General features: G+C 49.6%; 1 protein-coding gene across 6 annotated transcripts in view; it reads right to left on the bottom strand.

Annotated features, from left to right (window-relative positions):
* Positions 1-24,621, bottom strand: part of SPTBN1 (spectrin beta, non-erythrocytic 1) — a 111,601-nt gene that overhangs the window by 36,868 nt on the left and 50,112 nt on the right. For all 6 annotated transcript variants that reach the window (XM_050316968.1, XM_050316969.1, XM_050316971.1 and 3 more), the window contains 8 exons: positions 9,867-10,018; positions 5,730-5,903; positions 5,085-5,176; positions 4,415-4,495; positions 3,582-3,697; positions 2,637-2,749; positions 1,875-2,062; positions 517-634 (listed from right to left, as the gene is read on the bottom strand). In XM_050316968.1, coding sequence (XP_050172925.1) covers positions 517-634; positions 1,875-2,062; positions 2,637-2,749; positions 3,582-3,697; positions 4,415-4,495; positions 5,085-5,176; positions 5,730-5,903; positions 9,867-10,018 — 1,034 coding nt within the window. The remainder of the gene's footprint in view (positions 1-516; positions 635-1,874; positions 2,063-2,636; positions 2,750-3,581; positions 3,698-4,414; positions 4,496-5,084; positions 5,177-5,729; positions 5,904-9,866; positions 10,019-24,621) is intronic.

The raw sequence follows: 24,621 nt of genomic DNA, 5'->3' as shown, positions 1-24,621 counted from the left end.
GAGCTGTGCAGGCTGCTGCTCCCTGGGATGAGGCCACAGACACCCAGAGCAGCTGCTCTGGGAATGCCAAGCAGGATCAAACCCCGAGGAGGAAAGCCCACAGGTTGAAGTTGCTTGTTATCCCTGAGAGAGCTCGTCAGCTCTGCCCTGCTCTGGCAGCTGCCCCAGCACAAACCAGGCTGCAGGAGCCCCGGCAGGGATCCCACAGTGCCGGGGAAGGAGGAGGGTACAACACCTCCTGCTGCTGCTGCTGCTTTCTGTCCCTTCTTGTAGCAGCCAGGCCCAGGAGGGCCAGGCAGGCTGCCAGCCCGGGCCCAGAAGCACCGAGGGCTCCTGAGGTGCTGAGGACAGGGCCTGGCTCAGGGCACTGGGACCGGCACACACGAAAGGCTCCCCCCCTCACCCAGCCCTTACGGCCCCACAGCAAGGCTGGACATCACAAATGGTGTCCTTCCCACTTTGCTGAGACAGCACAACAAAACCCCAAGCCCCACAGGAGAGGCTGGCCCCATTTACCTTGTTAATGTCAGAGATGAGTTTGCCCTCCCTTGGCATGTACACTTTCTGATTGTTGGCTCTCATTTTGCTTTGGATGGTAAAAAGCAGCACTTCCAGGTTTCCTTTTTCTGTAAATCTAAACAAAGTTTTGCAAGAGAATTGAGTTACAATCAAGCTTTCATTGCCACTAAAGTGTAAACATAGACACAAGGAGTCACAGAACAGTTTGGGTTGGAAGGGACCTTGAAGCCCATCCAGTCCCACTCCCCTTTCCACGGGCAGGGACACCTCCCACTATCCCAGTTGCTCCAAGCCCCTCCAACCTGGCCTTGGACACTTCCAGGGATGGGGAAGCCACAGCTGTTCTGGGCAACCTGTGCCAGGGCCTGCCCACCCTCACAGGGAGACACTTCTATAAAATACTGAATACAGTCAACTGTAATAAACTGTAGTAAAGAGCTTCTTTGAAATGCTGACATGATGAGTGGAGCATTCAGATAAACACCTCCATCTTGTGTGGAAGCTGGAAGCGATGGAAATAGCCCACACTTCCCCTGGAGCCACTTGGGTCAGACAGCAAAAGCAACCCCACAGAAGTCAGTTTTCTGAGTGTTTGGATTTAAACCCCCTTGGGGGACAGAAAACAGCATTTTCTTTATTCTGCTACGTGCCTCGTCCTAGTTCAGTCCATCAGCACAAGAAATGGAAGTTTTATTTAAAGCCCTCTGCAGTCACTAAACTCTTCCCACTGTTTTCCCTGAGTTGTACGCCTGGGAAATAAACAAACTCCATAGGCACTAGGGAATAGTCTGCAATTTTAGAAGACGTCTGGATACTCTGCCATGTTTTGAGTTGTGATTATTATCCATTAGAACTTACATTAGACAAAAATAAACAGATCTGATATCATGATGCTAAAAGAAGCTTTCTCAAAATAAATTGCAGTTTTGCTTGTATCAGTCTTAGTAAGCAGGGCTGTTTTACCAAGCCAGACACACTTCCTCTTGATTTTGGATAAACAGTGGGGATCTTTTAATAGCCCTGTATTGGTATCACACACTGCTATTAAAAGCTCGAGTGGTGATATTACTGTACTGCCACACTGTGCTATTGCCACTCATGTGATAAGCCAGGCATCTGAGGGCAGGGACAGCTTCCAGGGCGCCCAGCTCCTGCAGGAGACACACGTTTCTCCTTGCTATGTCACTGCCTGCACACTGAGCAGCACAGAGCAAACAGGCGCCTGAGTGCCATGGCAAAATAAACCCTTCGGCACCACTGGGATGACTCAGGTGTGTTTGCTTTCAAAGAGACCCCCGAGTGACCAAACCCAACCCCCAAGCCCAGAGTGAGGGGCGGGCTGTGCCCAGACTGACTTGGGGGGTTTCTCCACGGTGCGGTAGGTGTTGAAGGCCTGCAGCTGCTGCTGCACCCCCACCAGGGAGTTGGCGAACTTGCGGTTGTTGAGGATGATGATGGTCTGCTCGATCCACTCCAGCAGGTCGGAGGCCAGCGACTCGTATTTCTCGATCATCTTCTCGGTCTCGATGGCATTGTCGAGCACCTGCACGGAGCACGGCACCCCTGAGTCAGCAGGGCAGTGCTCCTCAGCCCTCCCATCCCACCAGCCACATCAAAGAGGCTGTGAGTCACAGCTCCGAGTGCCACGGGGGCGGCATCCCTGAGGAACGGGAGCATTTTGCAGCAGGGAATTCCCATGATCCCAGGGCGACAGAGGGGCAGAGCTTACAAAGGATTCATGGTCAGTCTGCCAGCTGGAAGGGCGGGGGCAACGTCCCCAAAGGGCACAGAGTGACTGCACATGTTTGAAATGAGGCTCCAGAAGGGACAGAGGACCCGGAGGGTGAGGAGCAGTTAATGAGGAAGGCAAAGCAGCAACGATGCAAAATTAACAAGCAAAAATAAAACACCAGCCAAGTGTTTTCTAATGTGAGGCAGCTGGAAATTAACTACTCCCTCACAGTCATGTGGGAATATTTAACATTCAAAACATGTTCAAAAGCAAAACTAAAAACTACCACGGAGTGGACTCTTCAAAAACTAACACCCACTTGGAAAAAAAAAACTCTGCAATATTTTGCCTGCTTTGCAACAATTTGTAATTTAAACTTGCAAACCTTGCCGATACGTTTTCCTTCAACAGCTAGAGCTTTCATCTTGGAGAAGTAGTGGTAATAGGTCACCACATAGGTGATGATTGACTTTTCATCAGGGTGATCAACACTGATATCTGCAAACCAAACAAGAGTTATGTCAGCACGCTGAGGGTGCGGGGGTTACACCACCAGAGCTCACAGTGCACCGAGGAGGTGTTGGGCAGTCAGAGATGGGTCAGTGCCAGGTTTGTCTCCTAATCAGAAATAAACTGAGCAGCTCTGGACTGGTTCTGGACAGTACTGAACTCTGTCACTAAGTGCAGCTTTCTCCCTGTGGGTCAGCGTGGACTGGGGCTAAAGCACAGGGCCTCGGGGCCCTACAGTCAGACTGTGCCACAGCTTGGGCACAAATTGCTCCTCTGGTGCCTGTGTGAGCTGACAGAACTGCTGTTAACTGAGAACTTCAGTGCTGTGTCAGCATTTGGAGACAGGAATTCAAACCTAATGGTTTGTCTGTCCAGGCAAACCTGAGAGATACAGATGGAAAACAAAATAGTTCCTCTCCTGCAGCAATTGTGAGGCACTGGGAAACAGGCAAGAAGAAACTGGCCCGAACACATCAGCTCTGCCCTGTGACAGGAGAGGTGCTTGTCCCAGCACTGAGCACACTCTCCCGTGACAGCATGGGCTGAGACTCCTCTGCTTCTTGGAGCAGATCAGAAGGATGCCCCTGATGGGAATAACTTTATGGATACACGGCCAGGATTAAGGCTCTGGTGCTCCTGCTGCTCAGTTTTCTGCAGGAGACACCCTGCATTCTCTCCTGGCTGTATCAGCAGGTGAGTCAGCAGCACCCAGCTGCTCCTGAGCACAAAAAGCTATCACAGAGATGTGCTCTGACAAGGAGGGGTGGGAGAAAAGAGCCCACAAAGAGCCCTGAAGTGCTGAAACTGCAGCAGTTCTTACCCTCGGGGTCCAGGAGCTTGGTAAGACCAAGGTGTTGCTCTGCAAGGTTAAAAGCATTCTGCAGATTGTAGTGTGCATTTGATTTCTTCAGCTTGTCAAAATCAATCAGATCAGGCCTAGACAGGATGGAAAATTCTTTAGATTTCCCAAAGCACAGTGCAGCCACCCTCAAATGAACTAACTAACATGTCCAACCCTCAGAACCCCGGCCAAGGCTTCAAGTGCCCCTCAGCCCCGTGCGTTTGCAGGGCAGTGTGAAAGGAACAGAGCACAGCACATGGCACGGTAGGACCACGGGACACAACAGAGGAGAGCTAAACAGCAGCAAGGTCACCCTGGAGAGGAAAGAACTGAGCTGTGGTCACGAGTGTCTCCTCCTGGCCATGGAAGCGTGAGAGCCATCTGGATCACTCTGCCTCAGCTTGCCATGGGCACCATCCCCAGCCGTGCCAGCACAGAGCCACGTTTGCTGTCCCTGGGCAGGGATTCCCTTCCCCTCCAGGATGCTGTGTGTGCCTGGTTCCCACTCCCACCCCAAACTCTAGGCCACCAGAGCTGGTCACGGGTTCCTCACTAAGGTACAAGGACCAAACCAAACCCAAATAGTCACGGGTGTAATTCATTCTCCTGAAGCCAAACACAACCTGTTTTGACCTGCGATGTGAGAAGCTGCTGCCCAGCTGAGCTCGCAGTGAGCACAAGGGCTGTAAAGCCCCAGACAAGGCAAGGTGCTGTAAAACTCTCAACAATTCCTCAGCTTCCTCCTCTTCATGGATTTTAAACTCGAGCTGAGAGGTGACTGCAAAGCCAGGGCAGACCCTCACCCCCCATACCTGTGCTTGTGTATCAGTGCATTGAAAGCCATCCCGTCCCTCCAGCTTGTTGTGAAGTTGTGGATGTTGACGTTGGGGTAACTGGCAGAACAAAAACCAGGACAGTGTAATCAACACAACAGCCCCACTGCAGCACGGGATACACAGCAAACATTACTGGTTTGCTGTTCTGGGTGTTTTGCACATCTCCACAAATTTCAGGCTGCTCATAAATCACCTTCACGAGAGTTTTTGAAAGAAGAAGATGAAGCACCACTTGAATAATGCTGGAGTGTCCCATAACAACACGGGGACATCCAGGTTTCATGGAGGAATCACACTGAATTCCTCCAAGTGGATATTCAACTGTCAAGAACGACACTTTGGAAATATTTCCATATATATGGAGAGAGGGGAAAGTTGGTGGCAAACATCTGAAGCAACATTATTTCTTCAGAATAGGGTGAGAAAGTCAGCATATTACTATATATACCATGGATTATCAGATTTGTATGTTTATCTCTCAGCATTAATATCAGAAATTCAGAATTTTCTGACTTACAAACGTCAGTTCACTTCCCTTGGCTGAATCCACTTAAGGAGAGATATTTGTTTGCCCATTTAAAATTATTTCAATCAAAACTCAAAATGCTGTAGGAGCTTTAGAGATAATCACTTAATCCACACTCACCCAGCTGTTTTCATCTGGCACCACAAAAGCAAAGCATCTTTAGCAGATTTCTTCTCTTTGTTGTCCTCAGTTTCAACACTGATATCTTGGATCTAAAATTAACATAGAAGTTTTTACTATTTCTCTGAGAGAACACATGAGATGAAAAGAACACTGAGAAACACCAAAGTTAACGTTATTAAATATTTATTACTATGCTATTTATTATAAATTATATATTTAGCATATGGATTCATTACTCTTTCTGCAAAAGGACTTTGCAGCCTTTTTTAACTGTGGGCAAAGACCAACATGCTGGAAAACAAGAAATGTCAGCCTTTAGCTGGACACCAAAGCAATTCCTTAATCCTGTCAGTGCCAAGTCAGTGTGGATAACCCCCTGGGGGTGGGAGCAGCTGAGGGCAGCACCTCCTCCTGGGTCTGGGGAAGAGGCCTGGGACTGAAGCTTCGTGTTTATCAGGGATTTAGAAATAAAGCCAAGTGGCTTTGCACTCAGGAAGCTCCCACTGCACAGCAGCAGCACCACAAGGACTAATTTATCCTGAGGAACCCAAATACTTCCCAGTGCCATCATGTGGGAGCAGCTGGGGCACTCTGCTCCTTAGTGGAGCATTCCTAGGGAGTCTGCAAAGCACACAGCCTTACCTGGAATCTCAGGATAATAGTCCAGATAAGGCCCAGAGTCAGCCTGTGATTCCCATCCACAATATCATGAGATCCCATGTTTTCCAGGTGCACTCTTTGCTCTTTCAGGAACTGGAGGGCTTTATCCACGTTCTCCAGGCAATGGATGCGCATCCTTCCTTTAGTTGGTTTGGGCTGGAAGGGAAAAGGAAACATAAACACCCTGTTCTGCACTTCCAGCCAGCAACACTGTTTGCATTTGTCCTTCAAATTCCAGGGACAAAACTGCTCCTTGCATCTTCCAGCCCCTTTTCACCAGGATAATGATAACACAACTCAAACCCACGGTGGAAAAGCCAACACACAGCACCAGTTTCATTTGCCTTTCAGAGGACTTTGCCCTCTTATTTCCCTCATCTTTCCTGTCTGGGATATTCCTTCACTAGCTGGAAATTATTCTGTTCGGATCGTGCCACACCTGTTACATTTTCCCAAGTACAAGTTCTTCCTCACTAAAAGAGAAGATTCTGCTAAGATAAAGATATGAAACCAGCTGATAACTGGCAAATTGGGGGAATTGGTAATGAATGCTCTGAAATACAGATACACTCTCTCCAAAAAGGCAGCTCAGGTTTGAACAATAAACTACTCAATAAAATTCCTCAAGCAAGAAGTGGTATTGCTTTTTTTTTTTATTTTTTTATTTTTGGGGGGGTCAGTAAATAGGACAAATAGTAAGAAAATAACAAAGATTTATTCCAAAAACTTTCTTTATAGGAAGAAAAAAGTAAAAATACTAATTAAAAAATCAGCTACGCCAACATAACACAATTTTATGAAGGCCCAGTGCAACTGAAAAAAGCAGTGAATCTATTAGCAGCCTGCAGAACTCTGCTGCAAACCTGAATAAAATTAAAGGCACTTTGTTCTGCAGATGAGGATTACAGCTGAAGAGCCTGTTCAGTGCTCACTGGGATGTCACCAAAGGTACTCAGCCAAACGACTAATCAACATAATTTCCTTGTTTTCTGCAGTGAAAGTAATTACATGGCCATAGAAATAGCCCAGGCAAAATCCTCCCCCCAGCCCGCACCGAAGGGAGGAGTTTGAGCCACAGCCATGGTACAGTGCCTGGAAACACAGCCTGTGCCACAGGGGATGGTGCAGGGGAACACTTGCCATGAGGTGCCCTTTGGGACACACAGACCCTGAGGCCAGGTGGTGGTTTGAGCTGCAGGCTCAGCCAGCCCTGCTCCCTCCTCCTCCCAGGGCACGGAGTCACCCCCAGCTCTCAGCGAGGGCTGCCACTGCTCTGGGGCACGAAGGTCCCTGCAGAGAGCCCCCCGTGGCTGTGCAGCCACCCCTGCCAGCACAGGGCCCCGCAGCAGCAGCACTGCGGCAGTGAGGTCCTCCTCCCGCAGGGACGGCCGGAGCAGCCTCTCTGTACCGTCCATGAGCCAGCAGTGTGAGCTGGCCCAGCAGCCCTGGCTGCACCTTGCAGAGCACGGGCAGGGACGCTGCTCCAGGCGGGAGGAGGCCCGGGCTCATGCCAGCCCTGTGCCACACCCGGAGCCAGAGCAGCTCGGCAGGCGGGCTCCTCTCCCAAGGACGTGCCCAGCCCTGGGCAAGGGCTGTGTCTGAGTCCAGTTCCCAGCAGGGTGGCACACCCCAGCCTGTCCCATGCCCTGGCACAGCCTTCCTCACCTCTCCCTGCACTGTCCCTGACGCTCACAATGCTGAGCAGAAAGAAAACGGCTCGAGCAGCTCCCCCTGTGCGCGCAGGAGCTCCAGCCCCCAGGTGGCAGAGCCATTCACAACACATGTTTTATTTAGAGCAAGAGGCGTCTGAGTCTGGTTTGTGCAAGGTGTGGCCGTGCTTGCCACACTCCCCTGCACAGCCTCAGGATGAGACAGTGAGCCAGAACTCGCACAGTTACTGGGCTGCACAGCTCCAGGTACTGAGCAGAGGGAAAGGAAGCATCTAAACCCAGAGTCTTCACACACACATTACAAGAAAACTGCTTTTACATCAAAACCCCTTCCCCTTTCCAAGGAAAAACGTGACAGAACTCGCTACAGAGAATGTGCTTAAGTGGTTTGACCTTTGAGTATCCAGGAACTGTAAGGAATTTACTAATCCTTTATTTAGTTATGGAAGAAACTGAGCTAAATGCTTAATCTTATGCTGAAAACAATTCCCAGCTTTATTTGTCTGTCTGGGAGAAGCTGGTGAACAGTGTGTGCAAACCAAATGACAGCTGTCCTTTCATGCAGGCTGGATCCTTCCCCACTGTGCTCAGAGAGACCATGGCATGCCACCAGCTTCTCCCCAAACACTGTGCTCACAGAGGGCCTTGTGTAGTAAGGTCTGGGCTAAACACTAACATTAGGAAAGAAGCTTAGCAAAGTCAGGAAGATGCAGGTGTTGTCCTTACTGGATGCTCTTATTTTGAGTTTCCCCAACACCCCCCCAAGGCTCTGGGTTTTCATCAGTAAGAATCACAACAGCTTTTGAAAAATGCAGGGTTGAGGCTGGAGGTGTTAGAGAGGGCAAAGAGAAGCCCTGCTTCCCTGATCAGCATCCTAAATCCCAGACTGCTCCACAGGAATATGGCTCCAGATTGTGAATCCCAGTTTCAAAAGGGAGGAAGCAATTCCTGTTTGTTCCACTGCACAGCTAACATACCACATTAAAATACTTATGCAGGCTAGTTTCTGCTTTCTTAGCATTTCATGTTTCTTGATTTTGAGCTTTCTGCATTTTAGGCTTTCTGCCTTTAGATTTCTCTTGGTGGCCGTGGGTGTATCAGAACTTAAGCAATACCCACTAAAATAAATTCCAAAAGAGTGAAGAACATCAGCAAGTGGCTGCTGTGCCCATCCTCCTGGAATACTTTCGGTTGTGTGTAATTGTCTCAAGGTTCAGTGCATTGCAGAGGAAGGTGTGGTGGAATGTCCTGTTCAAACAGAGCCTGCTGTCCTTCAGCCCCAGATAAGGACGCTGCAAAAGGAATTTGTGGTGGTGTGGCAGCTGCCAGGGTGACAGCAAACCATGGTGTGAGTGGCTGCTCCCCACCCCGCTCTGCATTTCCCGAAAGCTGGAGTGACAAATGTCAGTGACCGGCGTGGCCACAGTCCCGGGCCTGCTCTGAGCCTCCTCTGTGCCACGGACAGGCCAGGCCTGGGGGCAGGCAGGGACAGCTCGGCAGAGCTGGCACAGCTGCTGCCTCAGCCCTCTGCTCATGGGGCACCTTGGTGTGGGTTATCCCTGTAGGAAACACCTGCTGCCTGCAGGGAGCACGTCAAACCCAACTCCTGGCAGAGAGCAAGGGCTCCTGAGCAACCTGCAGCTGGCACACCCATGAGTTACCTGCTCCCACACAGGCACTGCTGTGTCCCCCTGAGCTGCCTTGCCCTCACAGAGGCACTCAGAAAGCTCCTCTCTTGCCTCACCACGCACACACTTCACTGGCCATATGTTCGACTCATTAAGCAGAGTCTTAAGCCATGGAGCTGCTCTAATAGGAGAGCTTGATGACAAGTGATTACACAGCTGCAGCCCCACGTAGCCCTGGGTCTTAGCTACACACCCGTATTTCTTTGAAAAGATTGCTGTAAATTAGGCAGTTAGGAGCATGGCCATCATTTCAGGAACTGAGGGAAAAACTGATCCCCAGCCATTCCCTGACACCCAGTTTTCACTGCAGGGTCTTTCTCACTCCCCACTCCCCTGTGCCGCTGTCAGTGGGTGTCTCAGCACAGCCAAAGGAAGAATTTCACCCACATATTTTAATTCATTTTAGACGTCCCCCTAGCCAAAGAGAGCCCAAGCCTTATCTCTCTGAGCACAATCCAGTGCTCTGTGCCCGTCAGACTGGGGAGCAGGGAACTTGCTGCTGGAAGCACTCAGCATCTCACCAGCAAGGAACCTTTGAAGAAGACTGCCTTTGATTCCCACTGAAACCAGCAGGAAGACATTTGAATGGTGTCTGGATCCAGCTGAAGCAACAGAGCTCTTTTTTCTCCTTTCCAGTGTAAAAAGACATTGGCAGTATTGAACCCTCGGCACTCGGCTTTGCTGTTCTCGGGTGGAGCCAAGGCCTCACCAAAAGCCCAGCCCAAACCAAAGCCCCACAGTGGACACAAACAGGCACTTACAAGTCTCTCTCCTGAGAGAACTTCCAGCAGTTTGATGAGCATCCTTCCATCCCGAAGGTCCGTGTACAGGTCTGTAATCCGGCAGGACACACGTGCCAAGTGGGAGTTCACCCACTTGGTGAAGGTCTTCTTCTGAACCGCCTCACGTTCATCTGGGGGGAAAACACAGCGTTACTCCCAGCAAATCCCAGCTCCCGGAGCTGCGTGAACATGTGATGCTCAAACACCTCACATGAAATGAAAGGTATGGCTTGTCTTCTTGGGAGAACCATTGGTGAAATTCAGACTTCCCACTGAAAACCCACCTTTCCTCACCTGCTGAGTTCACCTGCTCTGCAGTGTGCAAACAAACCCACAACAGATCCCCGAAATACCACAAGTCACTCTGGATTAAGACAGGTACAAAAGAGAGCAGAGACCAAAGCTTCCCACTGATTTTTTCCTTCCTGATGACAATATTTATTTGCAGAGTCAACACTGGTAACTGTATTTACACAATGTCAAGATGAACTTTTCCATAACTGCATGCCTCACGGGGACTTGCATTAATTTAAAGCCATAGAAAAATGGATTCTTTCCACCTTCCCTTCCCAGTCTTTCACAACTGTTTATACAGGAAAACATTGGCTGAGAGCTCTCTCACTGCACAAGCTCGCTGCAGTCCACATTAATTCACAAACTCCTACCCAGCCATCTGCCAAGCCCAGAACTCTCAGACAGAAGCATTATACATCTCCGTGGTTAAATTCTTTTGCCAAGGGCTGGGATGAAGCCCTTCCCTGTCAGCCAAAAGTCATTTCACTGAGCTGGGAACTACTACAGACCACAGTTGTCAAAACACAGGTGCTCAGGCTCAGACTCTGGAATCCACAGCCAGGCATATGAATGGAAGTGCTCTGCTTTCCCAAGCAGAGGAGATTCCAAGCCTCCATCAGTCACTGGCACGTGCAGGAACAGCACATGGAGACAGGTGAGTCCTAAACCACAATGCAACGCGTCTCCAGCTCTGAAAGCTCTGAGTACATCGTTTGAAACAGAGAAAACATCCATGTCAGTGCAGATCTGACAGGTTTTGGTGGGTGCTTTCCTCCAAAGGAAGATGTGCCCCCTTCCCAACAGCATGGCATGATGTGGGCATGACCTCAGCACAGTCATGGGGCTGAAGAGGACAGAAAGCTGGCAAACAAGTGAAAGAATAAAGACAGTCAGAACAGAAGTCAGCTAACAGAATGGTGTCAGTGGGAGGAAGAGCAGACCTGCACTGGGGTGGCCGTTTGCCCAGCTGCACAAACCCCACCCTGGGATTTCAGTTCCTCCCACTGATTGCTGAATTCGTCCTTGCTACCCATGGGTAGGGTGTGACCGAAGCTGCTGCACTGAAACTGCCCCTGTTTTGACAGCTTTTACCTCTCTGCAAGGTGTGAAACAAAAACGGGCCTTGGCAAGCTGTAAAAGGGGGGGTTAGTGACAAAAGATAGAGGAAGAGAACAGGAAATCAGCAGGAACTGCACTGAGTGTCTACTAGCCCAAAATACATATTTTATGAACTATTTATAGCAAGATCCAGGAATGCTGGATCTGCCTATCTGCTTGTCTGGTAATCCATGCCTTTACTTGAAGTATTTTTTTGAAATGAGTCACAGAAGAGAAACCTTGCAATAGCTGCTGCTCTTTAAAGAAAATTCCAGCAGAAATTACCACATCTCCCTTCACCAGCTTGAATAAGCCCCAAAACAACTCAGCAAGTTTGTTTATTTAGTTGCTGTAAGTGTCTACACAGAAGCACAACATTCGGAGATCCCTGTGGTTACATTCACTCGAAAGAGAAATGCAGATGTACAGGACCTAAAAATAAAGCTGGATGTAGAAAATATTACATAAAACAAAAAAAGCCACCAAATACCATCATAAAGCCACCCATCAGAAACATCTGTGGTCAAAAGTTATGGTTATCAACAGCCCTCCCAGTCTGGGATCCTGGCAAAAGTAACGGGTGGGAAAAAGCTTCCATGTGGTTTTTGTAAAAAAGAAGATGCCTAACTTTGAGCAGATGAAAGATACGACGTGGGAGATGCAGTGACATGCTGAGTGAGGCTGTGCAGCCTTTGGTGCCGTGGGATTAACTGGCAGCAGCTTGGGAGCTTCCACTGCTGAAAGCAAGGCCAGGAAGCCAAGAGAGCAGAGGGACCAGGCAGCCCTTCCAGGAGGGGAAGGTGGGTCCCTCCTGGGGACAGTGCTGATGTGTCCCAGGCACCACCTTCCCAAAAAGGCTTCCCCACCACCATCAGTGGCCTTAAAGGGGGACAAGACAGTGCTTTCTGCAGGCAGAGGGGACTCAGGGAAAGCACCCTGAGAAAGCTCCACTGACTCCTTGTCTTCCGTGTTGCCTCAGCATCCTTAAGCACAGTGAATGGTGAGGGAGGGAGAGGAGGGACAGAGCCTACAGGCCCTCCCCGCCGGACTGCAGGCCCTCTGTGCCTCGGGAGCTGATTGATGGTGGTGCCCCCACGGGTGTTTTCCTTGCTCTAGTTCAAGCAGTGGCCGCCTCTCCCCCTCAGCCTTCCCGTCTCCTCCCTCTTGCTCTCTGTGGTCCTGGTTTCCTGTTTTTGGCGGGGCTGGTTTCTCTGGGCACCCCCTCCGCCCCCGCCCCGCTTGCTCTGGCTGTGCCGCTGTCACCGTGCTGCTGTCACCGTGCTGCTCTCACCTGCTCCCCACCCATCCTGTGCGGCCCCGGCCTCCTGCTGCTCGCCCCCCACACCAAAGCAGGGTGACACCGTCTCCTGGCACCGCAGCCGTGCCGCTTCCACCACCAACCGCTCGAGCTGAGCCTACAGCCGGCTCTTCACGTGTGCTCGGGCAGCTTCAGTGCCGGAGCTACCCACAGCTTTGCTTCCCATCTGCCCTCTGATTCCCAGCGAGAAGGGCCAAAAGCAGGGAGATCCCTGCCTGCCCTGGGTGCAGCCTGCAGCCCGTGGGAAAGCCCTGCAGCACCGCACGGGAGCCAGGCCCCACACGCTCCCTGCCAGCCACTTATCTCAGCAAATGCCACCGCCGAGACACAGCAGCTCTTTCAGGCCCCTAATGGGGCGCTCACCCGGGAAGGCCAGGCTTTATCCCGCCCTTGGCACGGGCAGGGCACAGCTCTGATTCCCCACCGGCTCTCTCAGCCATGGAAGCCCCCGCAGGGGGGAGGCCCAGCCCTTTCTTACCCCCCTCTCGTGCTCCCACAACGTGGGAAAGAGCGAACCCAGCCCGTTTGGGAAGGTGGGGTGACCGGGGCTGGTCGTGTTAAAACCTCTCCCGATTATTTCCACACGGCGTTTCACAACGGCGGCGAGGTTTTTGCAATGCTTTTACCAACCCTCTCTAACTGATAGAGTGTATTTTTTTCTGCTCTGGGGTTTGGGGTTAAAACATGCACAGAATTTAATTCTGTGAGTTTTGGTTGTGTGTTCCAGAGAAAGAAAGGTACGTGCAGAAAAGTGGTACTCAGAGCCCTTAGGGCTCTGAGTACCACTTTTCTGCACGTACCTTTCTTTTTAAGCACAGAACACAACTGTGACTCTCTTCTTGTGCAAAACCCTCCACACTAAGGGTCCCGAATGCTATTTATGAACCCCAAGTGACGGTTTTCACAAACATCCTTCATAACTTTCGAAAACACAGCTACGGGTTTTGAAGGTTAATTCAAAAGTAGAGGATATGGGTGGAGCCCCAAGTGTCCTCCAGCTTGTGAAAACATCTGTTTCCCAGGGGGGTAAAGAGAAACACACAACATGCAAAACACACACACACACACAGCGGGGAAACGGAAGCCGCGGAATCGATAATGGAGAATCCAACTTATCTTGAGGCAACACTGGGAAGGAAATGTCCTTCGTGAGGAAGGACACGACAATGCCACCAACCACAAAGGGGTTTGCAAACTCCAGCGCTGTGACTGGGATACATCAAGGACTGAACTTTTGTTTGGGAGTTTGGTAAATAAACCGGAGTTTGTACACTGGAACTCACACAAACAGGGCTGGAAAGGATCACAAACAGGCAGCCAGTGCCTTCCTCGCCTGAGGACAGACAAATCTTCCTCCACCAGTCTGATAAGAAAAATCCCTGCTTTCCCTACAGCAGCCTGTGTGTGCCCTACACGGAGCACTGCTGAACACCCTGACTCAGAGATCAGCTGAGCACTGCTCCAGGCACACCACCTTTGCTGATATCCACTGTCCACAGCTCCCCAGAACTTCCCAGATTATAACCTTGCTAAACTGAGCACAGAGAAAACAGAGTTTCCTTTCACAGGCCATTGTTCCCATTGCTGTAGATTTTCAGGGTGCTTTGTCACAGTTGTGGGGGTATGAAGTGAGAGAGCCAGGACTAGTCAGAGTTTCACAAATTCCAGCTGTACTTGGAGGTTTCTCAGTTGAGAGAGGTGCCTGAGAGCTACTGGGACCAGAATGTGGTGATCAAACCAGATTTAATCAGGAACAACACGAGTGGATGAGCTGTGATAACCTTCCCCGTTTGTTAGAGTAACCCAAGAGCAATTGTGAGTACAGAATAATTCTAACCTGGGTTCAAACCTATGCTGTTTCAGGAGGCACGAACACTGCAAATGACTCAAGGGATCAGCACTAAATATAGCCCAGAGGGGAAAAGAGCACCTCTGTGTATCCAGAGCGGAGCAGCTGAGGAGAGAAACATCTGCTCGGATAAACACTCCCAAATGATGGCCTTTCCACATGGTCCCACACAGCCTCTGTCAGGCCCTGTGGCATCAGGAAGCCCAGAGAGAACAATGCATAAGCATGCACAGTAAAGGCACAGAGAGTCCAAATAAAAATATACTGGAACTGATCTATAAGGAAGAAGAGGAAGGAAGGAGGAAGGATCACTCAGTCAGGAGGATCCTGCAGAGAAAAAGAAATAAAATGAGTTTCTGTCAACATTCAAGTGTCCTATAACCATCTCCCCTCTAGCAGCAAGGCAATAAACTGAGCAGTGGATGCTGCTTTTCCCCAGCTGCAGATAAAGGGGCAGGACTGAAAACTGGGGTTGGTGGAAATGGGGGGGAAAAGGAGCTTAACGTAGAAAACACAAGTCCTTGACACACCTGTGCAGAGACAAGGAACAAACCAGAAGGAAAACTGCAGCAAGTCAAACCTACACATGGCACCCAGAGAGCATGATACACGTGGGTGCAGGGCTTAGGAAAAGGCACCTCCTTCCCTTTCAGCCTTGCCCACAGTTTACCTTGGAGAAAAGGGGATGGAGCAGTGATGGCTCTGATGCAAATAGGAGGCATTTGTTAGTGGTTATTTTGTGGCACAAAGTAATCTGTGGAGTGACTTCCCATCCCAAAGGGTGAGATCACACCAAAGCTTTTACGTGCTCCAACATGACTTAGACAAGAATTTGAATGCAAATGTTAAAGATGACACAGCAACGAGGGGGATTTTGTTGGTGTTTTGTTTAGCTGGTGGTTTCTTTAGGAGCAAAATCCTTGCTGCTTTCCTGACTCTGCTACATGGAGATCATTGTGGAGAAGTCGGGGTGTGTTCAGCAATCCATTTGCTTTTACTAGGATGCAGCAGCCAGCTCCTAAATCCTATTAAATATCTACCCTTCCCTATTAAACACTACAGCATGTGACTACTTTCACTGCTGGAAACGCTCTGGAAGGAGAAAAGGGAAAGCTGCACAGTGCAGCGTGTGGGACAAACAGTTGTGCTGCTTTGTCCCTGTGATGGCACCAAACTCCCTCCCACAATGACACGATGCACAGAACAATGGCCGGGAGCCAGCCCTGCCATCCGGGCTGTGGAAGGGCAGGTCCCCTCATTGTCTTCATTTTTGCACAGACTTTATGGCATTTTGGTGTCAGCGACACAAAAATAAACCTTCCCAACGCCAGCCTCGGATTCATGGGCAAGAACGATTATGTTCATCTGCAAAAAGTCACTGCAAAGTCTCCCACAGCAAATAAAAGACGTGTAACAGTCATCTGGGTCTGACAGATTAAACTGGGGGAAGCACTCAGCTTCTGATTTTGATTTTTCCTTTAATTCAGGAGATGAAGATGACATGTTTAAGCAGCTTTAGAGGAGTGTGTGCTCAGCTGTCCCTGCACTGGCAGTGGTTATGTGAACTGCCTGTTTAACTTAGGGGAACTGGAATACAAACCCATGGAATGATGTCCCACAGCAGGTCCAGCTCCCTGCTGTGGAGAACACCCCTCACAGCCACTGCACCAACAGCCACCACTCAGCTGCTTCTCTGCAGCTCCAGGAAACCCACTGCCTGCTTGTTATTCTCTACCAAATGCAAAGCAACTAGAGCAACACCACCTTTCCAGTGGCTGATTAAAGTGTTGAACACTTGTGGGTGCTGCTCCTGGAAACACCTACACCCACCTGCAGCTTCAAGCACCCCCTGTGCCCTGGGTTACACACACCTGCCCACGTTATCGAGGGCCATTATGAGACAAATGCCCACGAGGACCAAGGCCTGGCCCCAAACTGTATCACAGAATCACATGGTTTGGGTTGGAATCACCTCAAAATCACCCATCCCACCCCCTGCCATGGGCAGGGACACCTTCCACCAGCCCAGGTTGCTCCAAGCCCCGTCCAACCTGGCCTTGGACACTTCCAGCAATGGCAGAGAAGAAATGCCAAAGAGATGAAAGAAATGCCAAACCTCTGCCGGTTCATGTTTAAATCTAATTTCACCTTAATGACAGAAAAGCGTGACTAGAAAATACAGAAACCCATGATGGCTGCATTTAATCCTTTCAAAATATTAAACCTCTGTGCTAAGAGATGTTATCATTATAATTAATTGCTGTTAAATTATAATTTTCATTATCACAGAAATATTTGAAAAGGAAGGACGCATATTTAACCAACCAGCGTGCTGATCAGGGATTAATAGGAGCTGAATTCCGAGCCTTGCTGAGCAGTGTGTTTAGTTCCTGCAGTTTCCATGGCCACACAGTGATTTGCCATTGTTAAGGGCGTGCTGTTGTGTGCAGTCAGATGCACTACACTGTGCTGACAGGATGCTGGAGGAAAGCAGCACCACCACAGGTAAGCCAGGCCACAGCTCAGCAAGCCTGGGATCCAAGATAAATCCCAAAGGTGACAGTTGAATGAACAGCAGCAACAAAAATATCGTAGATTACAATTAAAATCACTTGCGTAACTGAAGGAACCCCGGTATCTATAAAAGGCACTTATTTCTAAAAAAGGAGTTTTAAAAATGCATTAATTTTAATGAGATTTGAAACAAACTGCCAATAAGAAGCATTAGAGGAAAAATCCCTAATCTTCTCTGGCTCTAATCTGCAAACCCATCATGCAGAGCTCCCGAGGGAGTCCTGGAGTTGGTGTCTTTAGAGGCTGGAGGAACCGACAGCTTCACCTGTTCATTTGCTTGGGGAAAACTCCAGCCAACTGAACCACAAGGTCACCCTGAACTCACATTCCAACCAGGCTCTCTGGGTACTGAAGGGCTTTTAAAGAAATCTATGTGGCAATTGAAAAATAATAATTAATAGTAAGAAATCCTTCTTGGGACTCCTGAGGCACAAACAAGTTGCACATGCATTTTACTTCCTCACCTCAACATTTTCCTGCTGCTCTGTTGGATTCCAATCCAAAGGCCATTTATGGATCTGCTTTTGTGGGACAATGTGGAATGTTTAAGCAAAACCATTTTAGCCTCTGGAGTTATGCAAAACTGGGGAAAAGAGATCCCTTTCCAGCATGGTATTTCCTACCCAGATAACAACTTCCAAAAAATTTTTTTAAAAATCCCCTTTTTTTGAAACCCTCAAAGGTCTCTCTGAGATTTAAAAGGTGATGCAAATTTGAAGGAATTAGCTGGGTTAAAAAAAAAAAAAAAAAGCTCTGTATTCTGGGTTTTTCTCTCCCTCAGAACGTGAAGCAGTGTTGTGGTATTTTCTTCAAAAACCCCAAAACCAGAATCCAAGCAGACCCAAGCAGACTGTAAGATAATGGCAATAAATAAGGGAAACGCAGAGCACAGGAAGTTCTGAAAGCTCAGTGTCTAATTAGTGCTCCAGTTGCCTGCTAATGTGACAGCAGTGTCATCAGAACACAGTTCAGGTACTGGTTAAGCACAGAACTCCTGCATGTTTGCAGAGGTTCCTTGAACTAAGGAATCCTGCACCCACCTCACACAGCCCCATGGCAAACCACAGAACACAGGGGTACGCAGGCAAGAAAATGCATTTATGGCACCTTACACTATCTGTGTGTTCCTGGAGCCTGAGCTGTGACAACTCCCTGATTTCCAGGTCTCCAAACTTCCAGGCACATTTCAGCCCAACTCAAACACGCCAGGTGTTTATGCAGAGGAAAAGCTCCACGAACACAGCCCTGAATGTGAAGTCCACGGTGACCTGCAGCTGATGCCAGGGACACGTTTCTAAACTTGGCAGCAGGGGCCACACCAGAAGGGAGAGCTGAGTTGTGCAGCAGAGAAAACAAAAGGTGTTCTGGCATTAGGTGGCTCACACAGGGACATTTGAAAGCTGCCAGGGACAGGCTGGGATGGGCCACGCTCCCGAGGATGGAGGAGAGGGAAGGGACAGCCCCGTAGCCCGCACCCTGAAATGGGGACTGTGAGATGGCACCGCCCTGCCCAGTCATTTCAGTCCCTCGGGGAAAGCAGGGGAAGTCCCCTCTGAGCTGCTGCTGTGCCCCTGTGTGTCCCAGCCCTGCCAGAGCCAGCCTGGGGAGCAGCTCTCCTGGCGCCAGGGCAGAGCTCCAATCCATCCCTGTGGGGATGGCACTGCCAGGACACGCTGCACGGCTCAGGGCTTTACATATGAGGTGTCCTGAAGTGTTGTCTGCTCTCCAGGACAACTTGAGGCTGCTTTTCTTTAGGAAGAAAGGATGTGCAGTGAGGAATTGGCTGGGACTCGGCTGGCGCCAGGAGCACAGGGCACAGAGCATCATTAGCACCCCCAGGCTGGCACATACCAGGGCAAGCCAACTGTTGGGAGCAAACATTCCAGCAAATGAGGTTTATATCCCAGGGATTTTATAACATACCCTATCAGACATATTTGTTTGGGACAGAGAGAAGCAGTCAGCAACGTGCCAGCAGCAGTGGAGTTATGGAAAAGCGGTGCCACAGTTCCATGTGTCGCCCTGGCAGCTCCTCCTGTGAGGACTCAGGCAAGAGCTAAGAGCAGTCGGGTCCAGGTGCAAGGAGCACATCTGTGAAGGGCTGAGGGGTTATCAGGGCACCTGCAGAAGTGACAGTGGTCAGGACCTCACCCTGGGAACAGTCAGGAAACGGGCTGCAGGCACTGCAACTTTCTAAAGCAACTTCCTGGAGCTGGAAGCGACACACACCTTCCTGTTCCCAGGGGAGGCCACGAGGATGGAACCCAACTCACACCCCACAGGGTGAACAAAGACATGGGGAGGGAATGGGGGACAATTCCCTTCTGAGGAAGCAGATGCAGTTCCCATAGCCATGGCTAAAACAGTTCCCAGTGTCCTTTCCTTCTTTTCTGGGCTCGAGGTTAGAGCCTGGATCCAATTAGACTTCATCCACTTCAGCACAGAAGTGCCACAGACCCCATGGCTTTCACCAGCACCTCCAGCCCCAGCAGGTGGGGGCACAGCACAGCCCCTTGACTCGGGGTGGCAATGGGTATGGACACCGTGTCCCAAGGAATTCCTTTTTATTGAGGGAAATGAGACACTGAGCGTTTACAGGCACAGTTAACTGAAGTTATCGAACTCCCTGTCATGAGTAACAGAAAGGTCAGAAGTTCAGAGCACAACCAATATCTGCTGTTCCCAGACGCCTCCCCTATTTATTCAGACCTTACCTAACTGCCATTCCCTAATGGCTGTTACTCATCCCACACTGCAATCACACCACAGTCACATCCGTGATTTCACAGCAGCCTCTTCCACGAGATTGCCAGGCACACCCTGAAACAAGCAGCCATTGCTCTACCAAAGTCTAGTTTCCCTGGGAATAACTGTGGAAAGATACTAAACTAGATGGAGGATTAATTATTACCCAAAGCAAACCGTAGTTAGTTGACTGCAGATGTAACAGCCAGGTTTGCACTTCCCCTTTTTCCTGGAAACAAATCACAATCAGATCATATTTACAAAAACTAGAAACACTGCCTGGACAAAATGGGCACTGAGAACTGTGCTTTTGGGGTTTTTTTGGAAGGAGAAGGCTGAACCCAACATATGGCACTAGCATGGAGAAGCTGAAACCAAAGAGGAGTTGTTATTTCAGAAAAATGCAGGAGCAGGCCTGGATTTGAGAGACAAATCCCTCAGCCCTGTGCTGCTGTGCAGTTCCTTGAACGGGGCTGCCTTGGTTTAGATTATCTGGAAGTGGGTACTGCATATTGGCTGATTTTCTGAAGAAACGCCAAGCCATTAAGTGAAATTTAAGCATCTTCCTCAAAACATAGGGTTTTTTTCCAAGAAAAATCCGGGCAGGCAGCGTTTATTCTCTTCAGATAAACTCCTAAATCTCTTTGTAACCACATGTTTTTGTTTAATCTCTGCAGGCATAAGGTCAGCCCTTTGCCTGTGATTAGAGCGCTGCGGTCACCCAGAGCGTGTGTGTACCTTGCCACCCCGCTGTCTGCACTGGCTCCTTGGGGAGCAGTTGTGCAGCCACTCTACCTGAAAACTCACTGCTGGCAGGACTACAACACATAGGAGAACTCACAGAGTCGAACCCCAAACCCAAACCAGTCCTCAGAAACACATGCCTTGCCTGTCTGGCAATATCCAAGGCAGAGATGTCTGAGGTCTCTGCAAGGCACACCACATCTGCCTCCTTTACAATGCCATTTGGGATGATGCTTTTGCTGTTTGCCATATCAATAATATATAACATATAACAACTATTTATGACCACCCAATACAGTTTTACCAAGACCAGTGCAGGACTGTGTACACTGTTGATTCCCACCAACAGCAACGTGGCGCTGTCCAGTGTCAGCCTGTCGTGTCCATGTGCTTTCAAGAGTTACATTTTTGTGCACAAACCCAACCTGACTGAACGTGGAACTCCCAGCACTTCCAGTTATGCCGTGAAAAGGCCCCTGGGTAATGGCAGGCCTTTGAGAAGGCTCTGAAAGGCCAGGCTGTGGCCCCCAGCCCATGGCCCAGGGCTGCCTGCGTGTCTGCTGTCCCCGCACACTGAGGGGCCTTTCTCTGTAAGCTCCTTTCTCCCGAACACTGGGGCATTGAGCTGGGCTCCCAGCCTGGTTAATATTAGTTTGGCTACAGTAGTTCCCTCCCAACAAAGGAGGCTCTCAGCCCGGGATATCCTCGTTCCAGCAGCCACTGCACAAGGGCTTTTGTGTGACCGTGGGCTCTCCCGGCCACCGCCACCTTGGGCTCCACAGCACAAGTCACAAGCACCAGCGCTGCCCATCCGTCCCTCTGGTCTTTTCTGCCCTGACAGAAATGTGAGGACTCAGCTCTATGCATTTGCAGGAGCAGTGAGCCTCACGTAATTAAGGAGGGCATGGGAGCCGAAAATTGCTCACTGCTCGTGAAAATGCATATAGTGAGTAATGCAGAGTTCCTTACTCTCCACAAATGACCCTGTCCTTTGAAAGGACTCGTTTGGAGCTGGGAGGGCAGTTGTTTACTAATACTCGTCAAACAACCTTAATCTCTGCTGTCCTTACGCCACTTCACTCAATCACACTGGGATAAAGGCCATTACCTGCCAGGCCCAGATATCAACTTCCAAATGAAATTCCAGATTCCATTTCTTGTGGGAAGAGCAAAGCAGATTCTCAAACACCTTGTTTTGGTATTCTATCTCCTTCAGCACAGTTTTGAAAGTTAACAGGGACTAATTCCCAATATTCAGTGTAACAGCTTTCCCAAACCCACCTATTCAATGAAGATAATTCATTTTCACGTGTCATATCCTACCACTTAATAGCTGATACTAACCACTTCCCAATTCAACTTAAACTGGGACATAAAGCCCCTCAGAGCTGTCAGTACTCAAACACTCATGAAATTCAGCCTCTGAGCAGAAGGGGTGACTTACCAAACCCTGCACCCTGTGCTGGGATCTCAGGGGAGAGGCAATGGGGATTTTGTGAATCACAATTTGTAATTTGATTTTCTTCACCACTTTTACTTAGCTTAGGCAGCAGCTCCTCCACTTTTATAGTTGAAGCAAGCACCCAACAGAAAACAGAAAGATGAAAGAAATGAAGGAAAAGGAGGAAATCACAAACCCCACTTGGGGAAGGGCTCAGGAATGGAAGACAACCATTGTTCTGGTGTTTTATCACCACTTTCATCTCTGTCCGTTGGCTTTTTTTATTGCCCCACTTTCCACACAAGTTAATGGCAAAACCCACAATCCATTTGAATAGGGCTCTTGGATAGGGAAAATATTTGGAATAGGAGCCTGTACTCCCAGGGGGTGGTTACAACATGCCTACAAAACAGTGTGACATGGAGCTTCTTGAAGCCACGGAATGCAGGAGCACCCAAGGGCTGGTTCCCGTGCTGCATTCCCAGATCCACAGAGCCAGGGGGATTTACACCAGCTACCAGCACCACACAAATCATTTTACTGCTCTAACTCTGCCTACAAATCACCCCCAGGGTATTCAAACCACCTCACTGTCCCATGTGAAAATACCTGCTGACAGGCTTTGTTTACCTCACCAGCTCAGAGCCCCGAAAAGTGCACCAGAATTGCCCTTTCTGAAAGGGCTACAGCACCCAGAGATTTCTGTTTGTTTGCAAATCAACTTTCGTACACACACAGCTAAAACCCCAAATGTTACAAATACACTCTCAATGAAAACTGAAGAGAACAGACTGCAGAAAACCTGAGCCAACAGCCAGAGTTGTAAATGTTCACCGTTGTTATTTCAGAGAGGAGCCAAAGCCAGTCTAAATGTTTACTTTTCAGCCTGTATCAACACTGACCACATGAGCATAAATACCTTACCCTGAGCCCTTTTAACCTGCCTTCTCTATCTTCACAAGTACCAAACCCCATGCCCAGAAAAGGTAAATCTTTGCCCAAAAGCTGAGTCAAGGATTCAGGTGTGTTTGCAGGAATCTTTGCACTGGAAAGGATAAGGGTCCAGCTTTCACAGAAATGCACATTCAGGTGAGTCTGAGATCCCTTTAAAACCCTTCTGACAGGGCTTCCAACCGTGTAGCCTGTGCTCAGGTGCTCACCAAACCCAGGAGTTGGAAGCTGTGACACATGCAGGCTTTGCAGTCTTGCAGACAGCAGGAAATCAAGCAAAATTTGTCACAGAACAGGAATATATTTGCGACTTTGGTAGATTTGAGAAGGTGGGGGGAGGGAAAGACAAAAATCCCTGTAAACCAGACACACGAACAGACACATTTCATGTGGAATGAAATTCAGCCTTTACCTGAAATTACCATGACAAGAAATGCCAGTGCCCCATTTGGTAGGCAAAGTAGGGTGTCCAGGTCAGTAATCACCCCCTGGAGCCATGCAGGTCACTGCTCCCAGGAATCAAAGCCTTTCCAAGGTAAATCTTGGAAGCAGGAAGGTGACTGCTAAACTGGCTGCTCAAAGGGCACCCCAGAGGATCCTGCTGTCCCAGGATGTGTCTGTGCCCCGGGGCAGGACAGCACTGCAGCTCCTGCAAACTTCTCTGCTGGTAGGGCAGCTCCCAGTTTATCCTTGGCCATAGGCAGGGATTGGGGGGGAGATTTTCTTGCAGGAAAAGCTGGGGAAAACCCTGCTTAAGAACAGAAAGTGAGGAAGATATTCCTGCTGTCCTGCAGCCTGGATGGAAACCAATTTACACATACAGATCCACGTATTATGGAAGTGATAATGTTCCAGTGCCCACTCACAAAATGGTCACTTTCCAGAGCAAAACTAGTTGGCCATTGCAGATCAAAGGCTCCAAGCCAAGGAGCTGCCCTGCTATCACAGTGAGGGGATCTGCTCCAAACACCCAAAACACAGTCCTGTTGCCTTCACTGGTACAGCCACAGTCAGCCTGTGTCCCCAGAGTTCAGAACTCATCTGAAACACCTCTGATGGGAAAGACAGCTCACCTTCCCTGCAGGCTTATTGCAGTGTGCAGTTTTTCAAACATACTCTTTCTGACATGGCTCAAAATAAAGGCACTTGCTCCCAGGCAGCCTGGTCACCAAAATACACCAGGCTCTCACTAAAAATGCCCGGTCTGCAACCTGAAATGCAGCATTCCAAAACTGACCAGACCCAAAATGTCCCACACGGCAGGGCATGGGACAGAGCTCCTTTGAAAGCTGGCTCTCCTCTGGGATTTATCAGGAGCACTGATCTAGCTTGCCCCCATCCCCCCGGATCTTACATTTGTAATTGCCGCTGGAAATCTCACACCTCAGGCACAGCTCTGGAGCTGAGGCCCGACTTTGCAGCGACCCGACGGAGCTGACAAAGTGCCCGAGCTCCCAAATGCCAGGGATGTTAATAAATACCCTGCTAAGCAGGTGGGCAGAGCCGCTGAGCAGTGCTGAAAGCTGCTTCCCTGGGCACCGACACCACTGCCTTCCTGCTGGAAGGTGATACAGCTCCAGGGATCTCCTTCCAAATTCCCCACTCGCATTAACCTTTTCCTGCCAGCTCCTACACCGGTGCCCAGCCGAAGCACAGGCTCCTGCCACGCTCAAGTAGCACAGATGACAGCCTTCATTTACACCAACAGATCTGGTTTGAC

The sequence above is a fragment of the Myiozetetes cayanensis genome, unplaced genomic scaffold, assembly GCF_022539395.1.
Source record: "Myiozetetes cayanensis isolate MyiCay16 unplaced genomic scaffold, myiCay2020 scf2-11, whole genome shotgun sequence".
Classification (NCBI taxonomy): domain Eukaryota; kingdom Metazoa; phylum Chordata; class Aves; order Passeriformes; family Tyrannidae; genus Myiozetetes; species Myiozetetes cayanensis.
The sequence above is the reverse complement of the archived record's forward strand: the minus strand, read 5'-3'. Positions and strand labels throughout refer to the sequence as shown.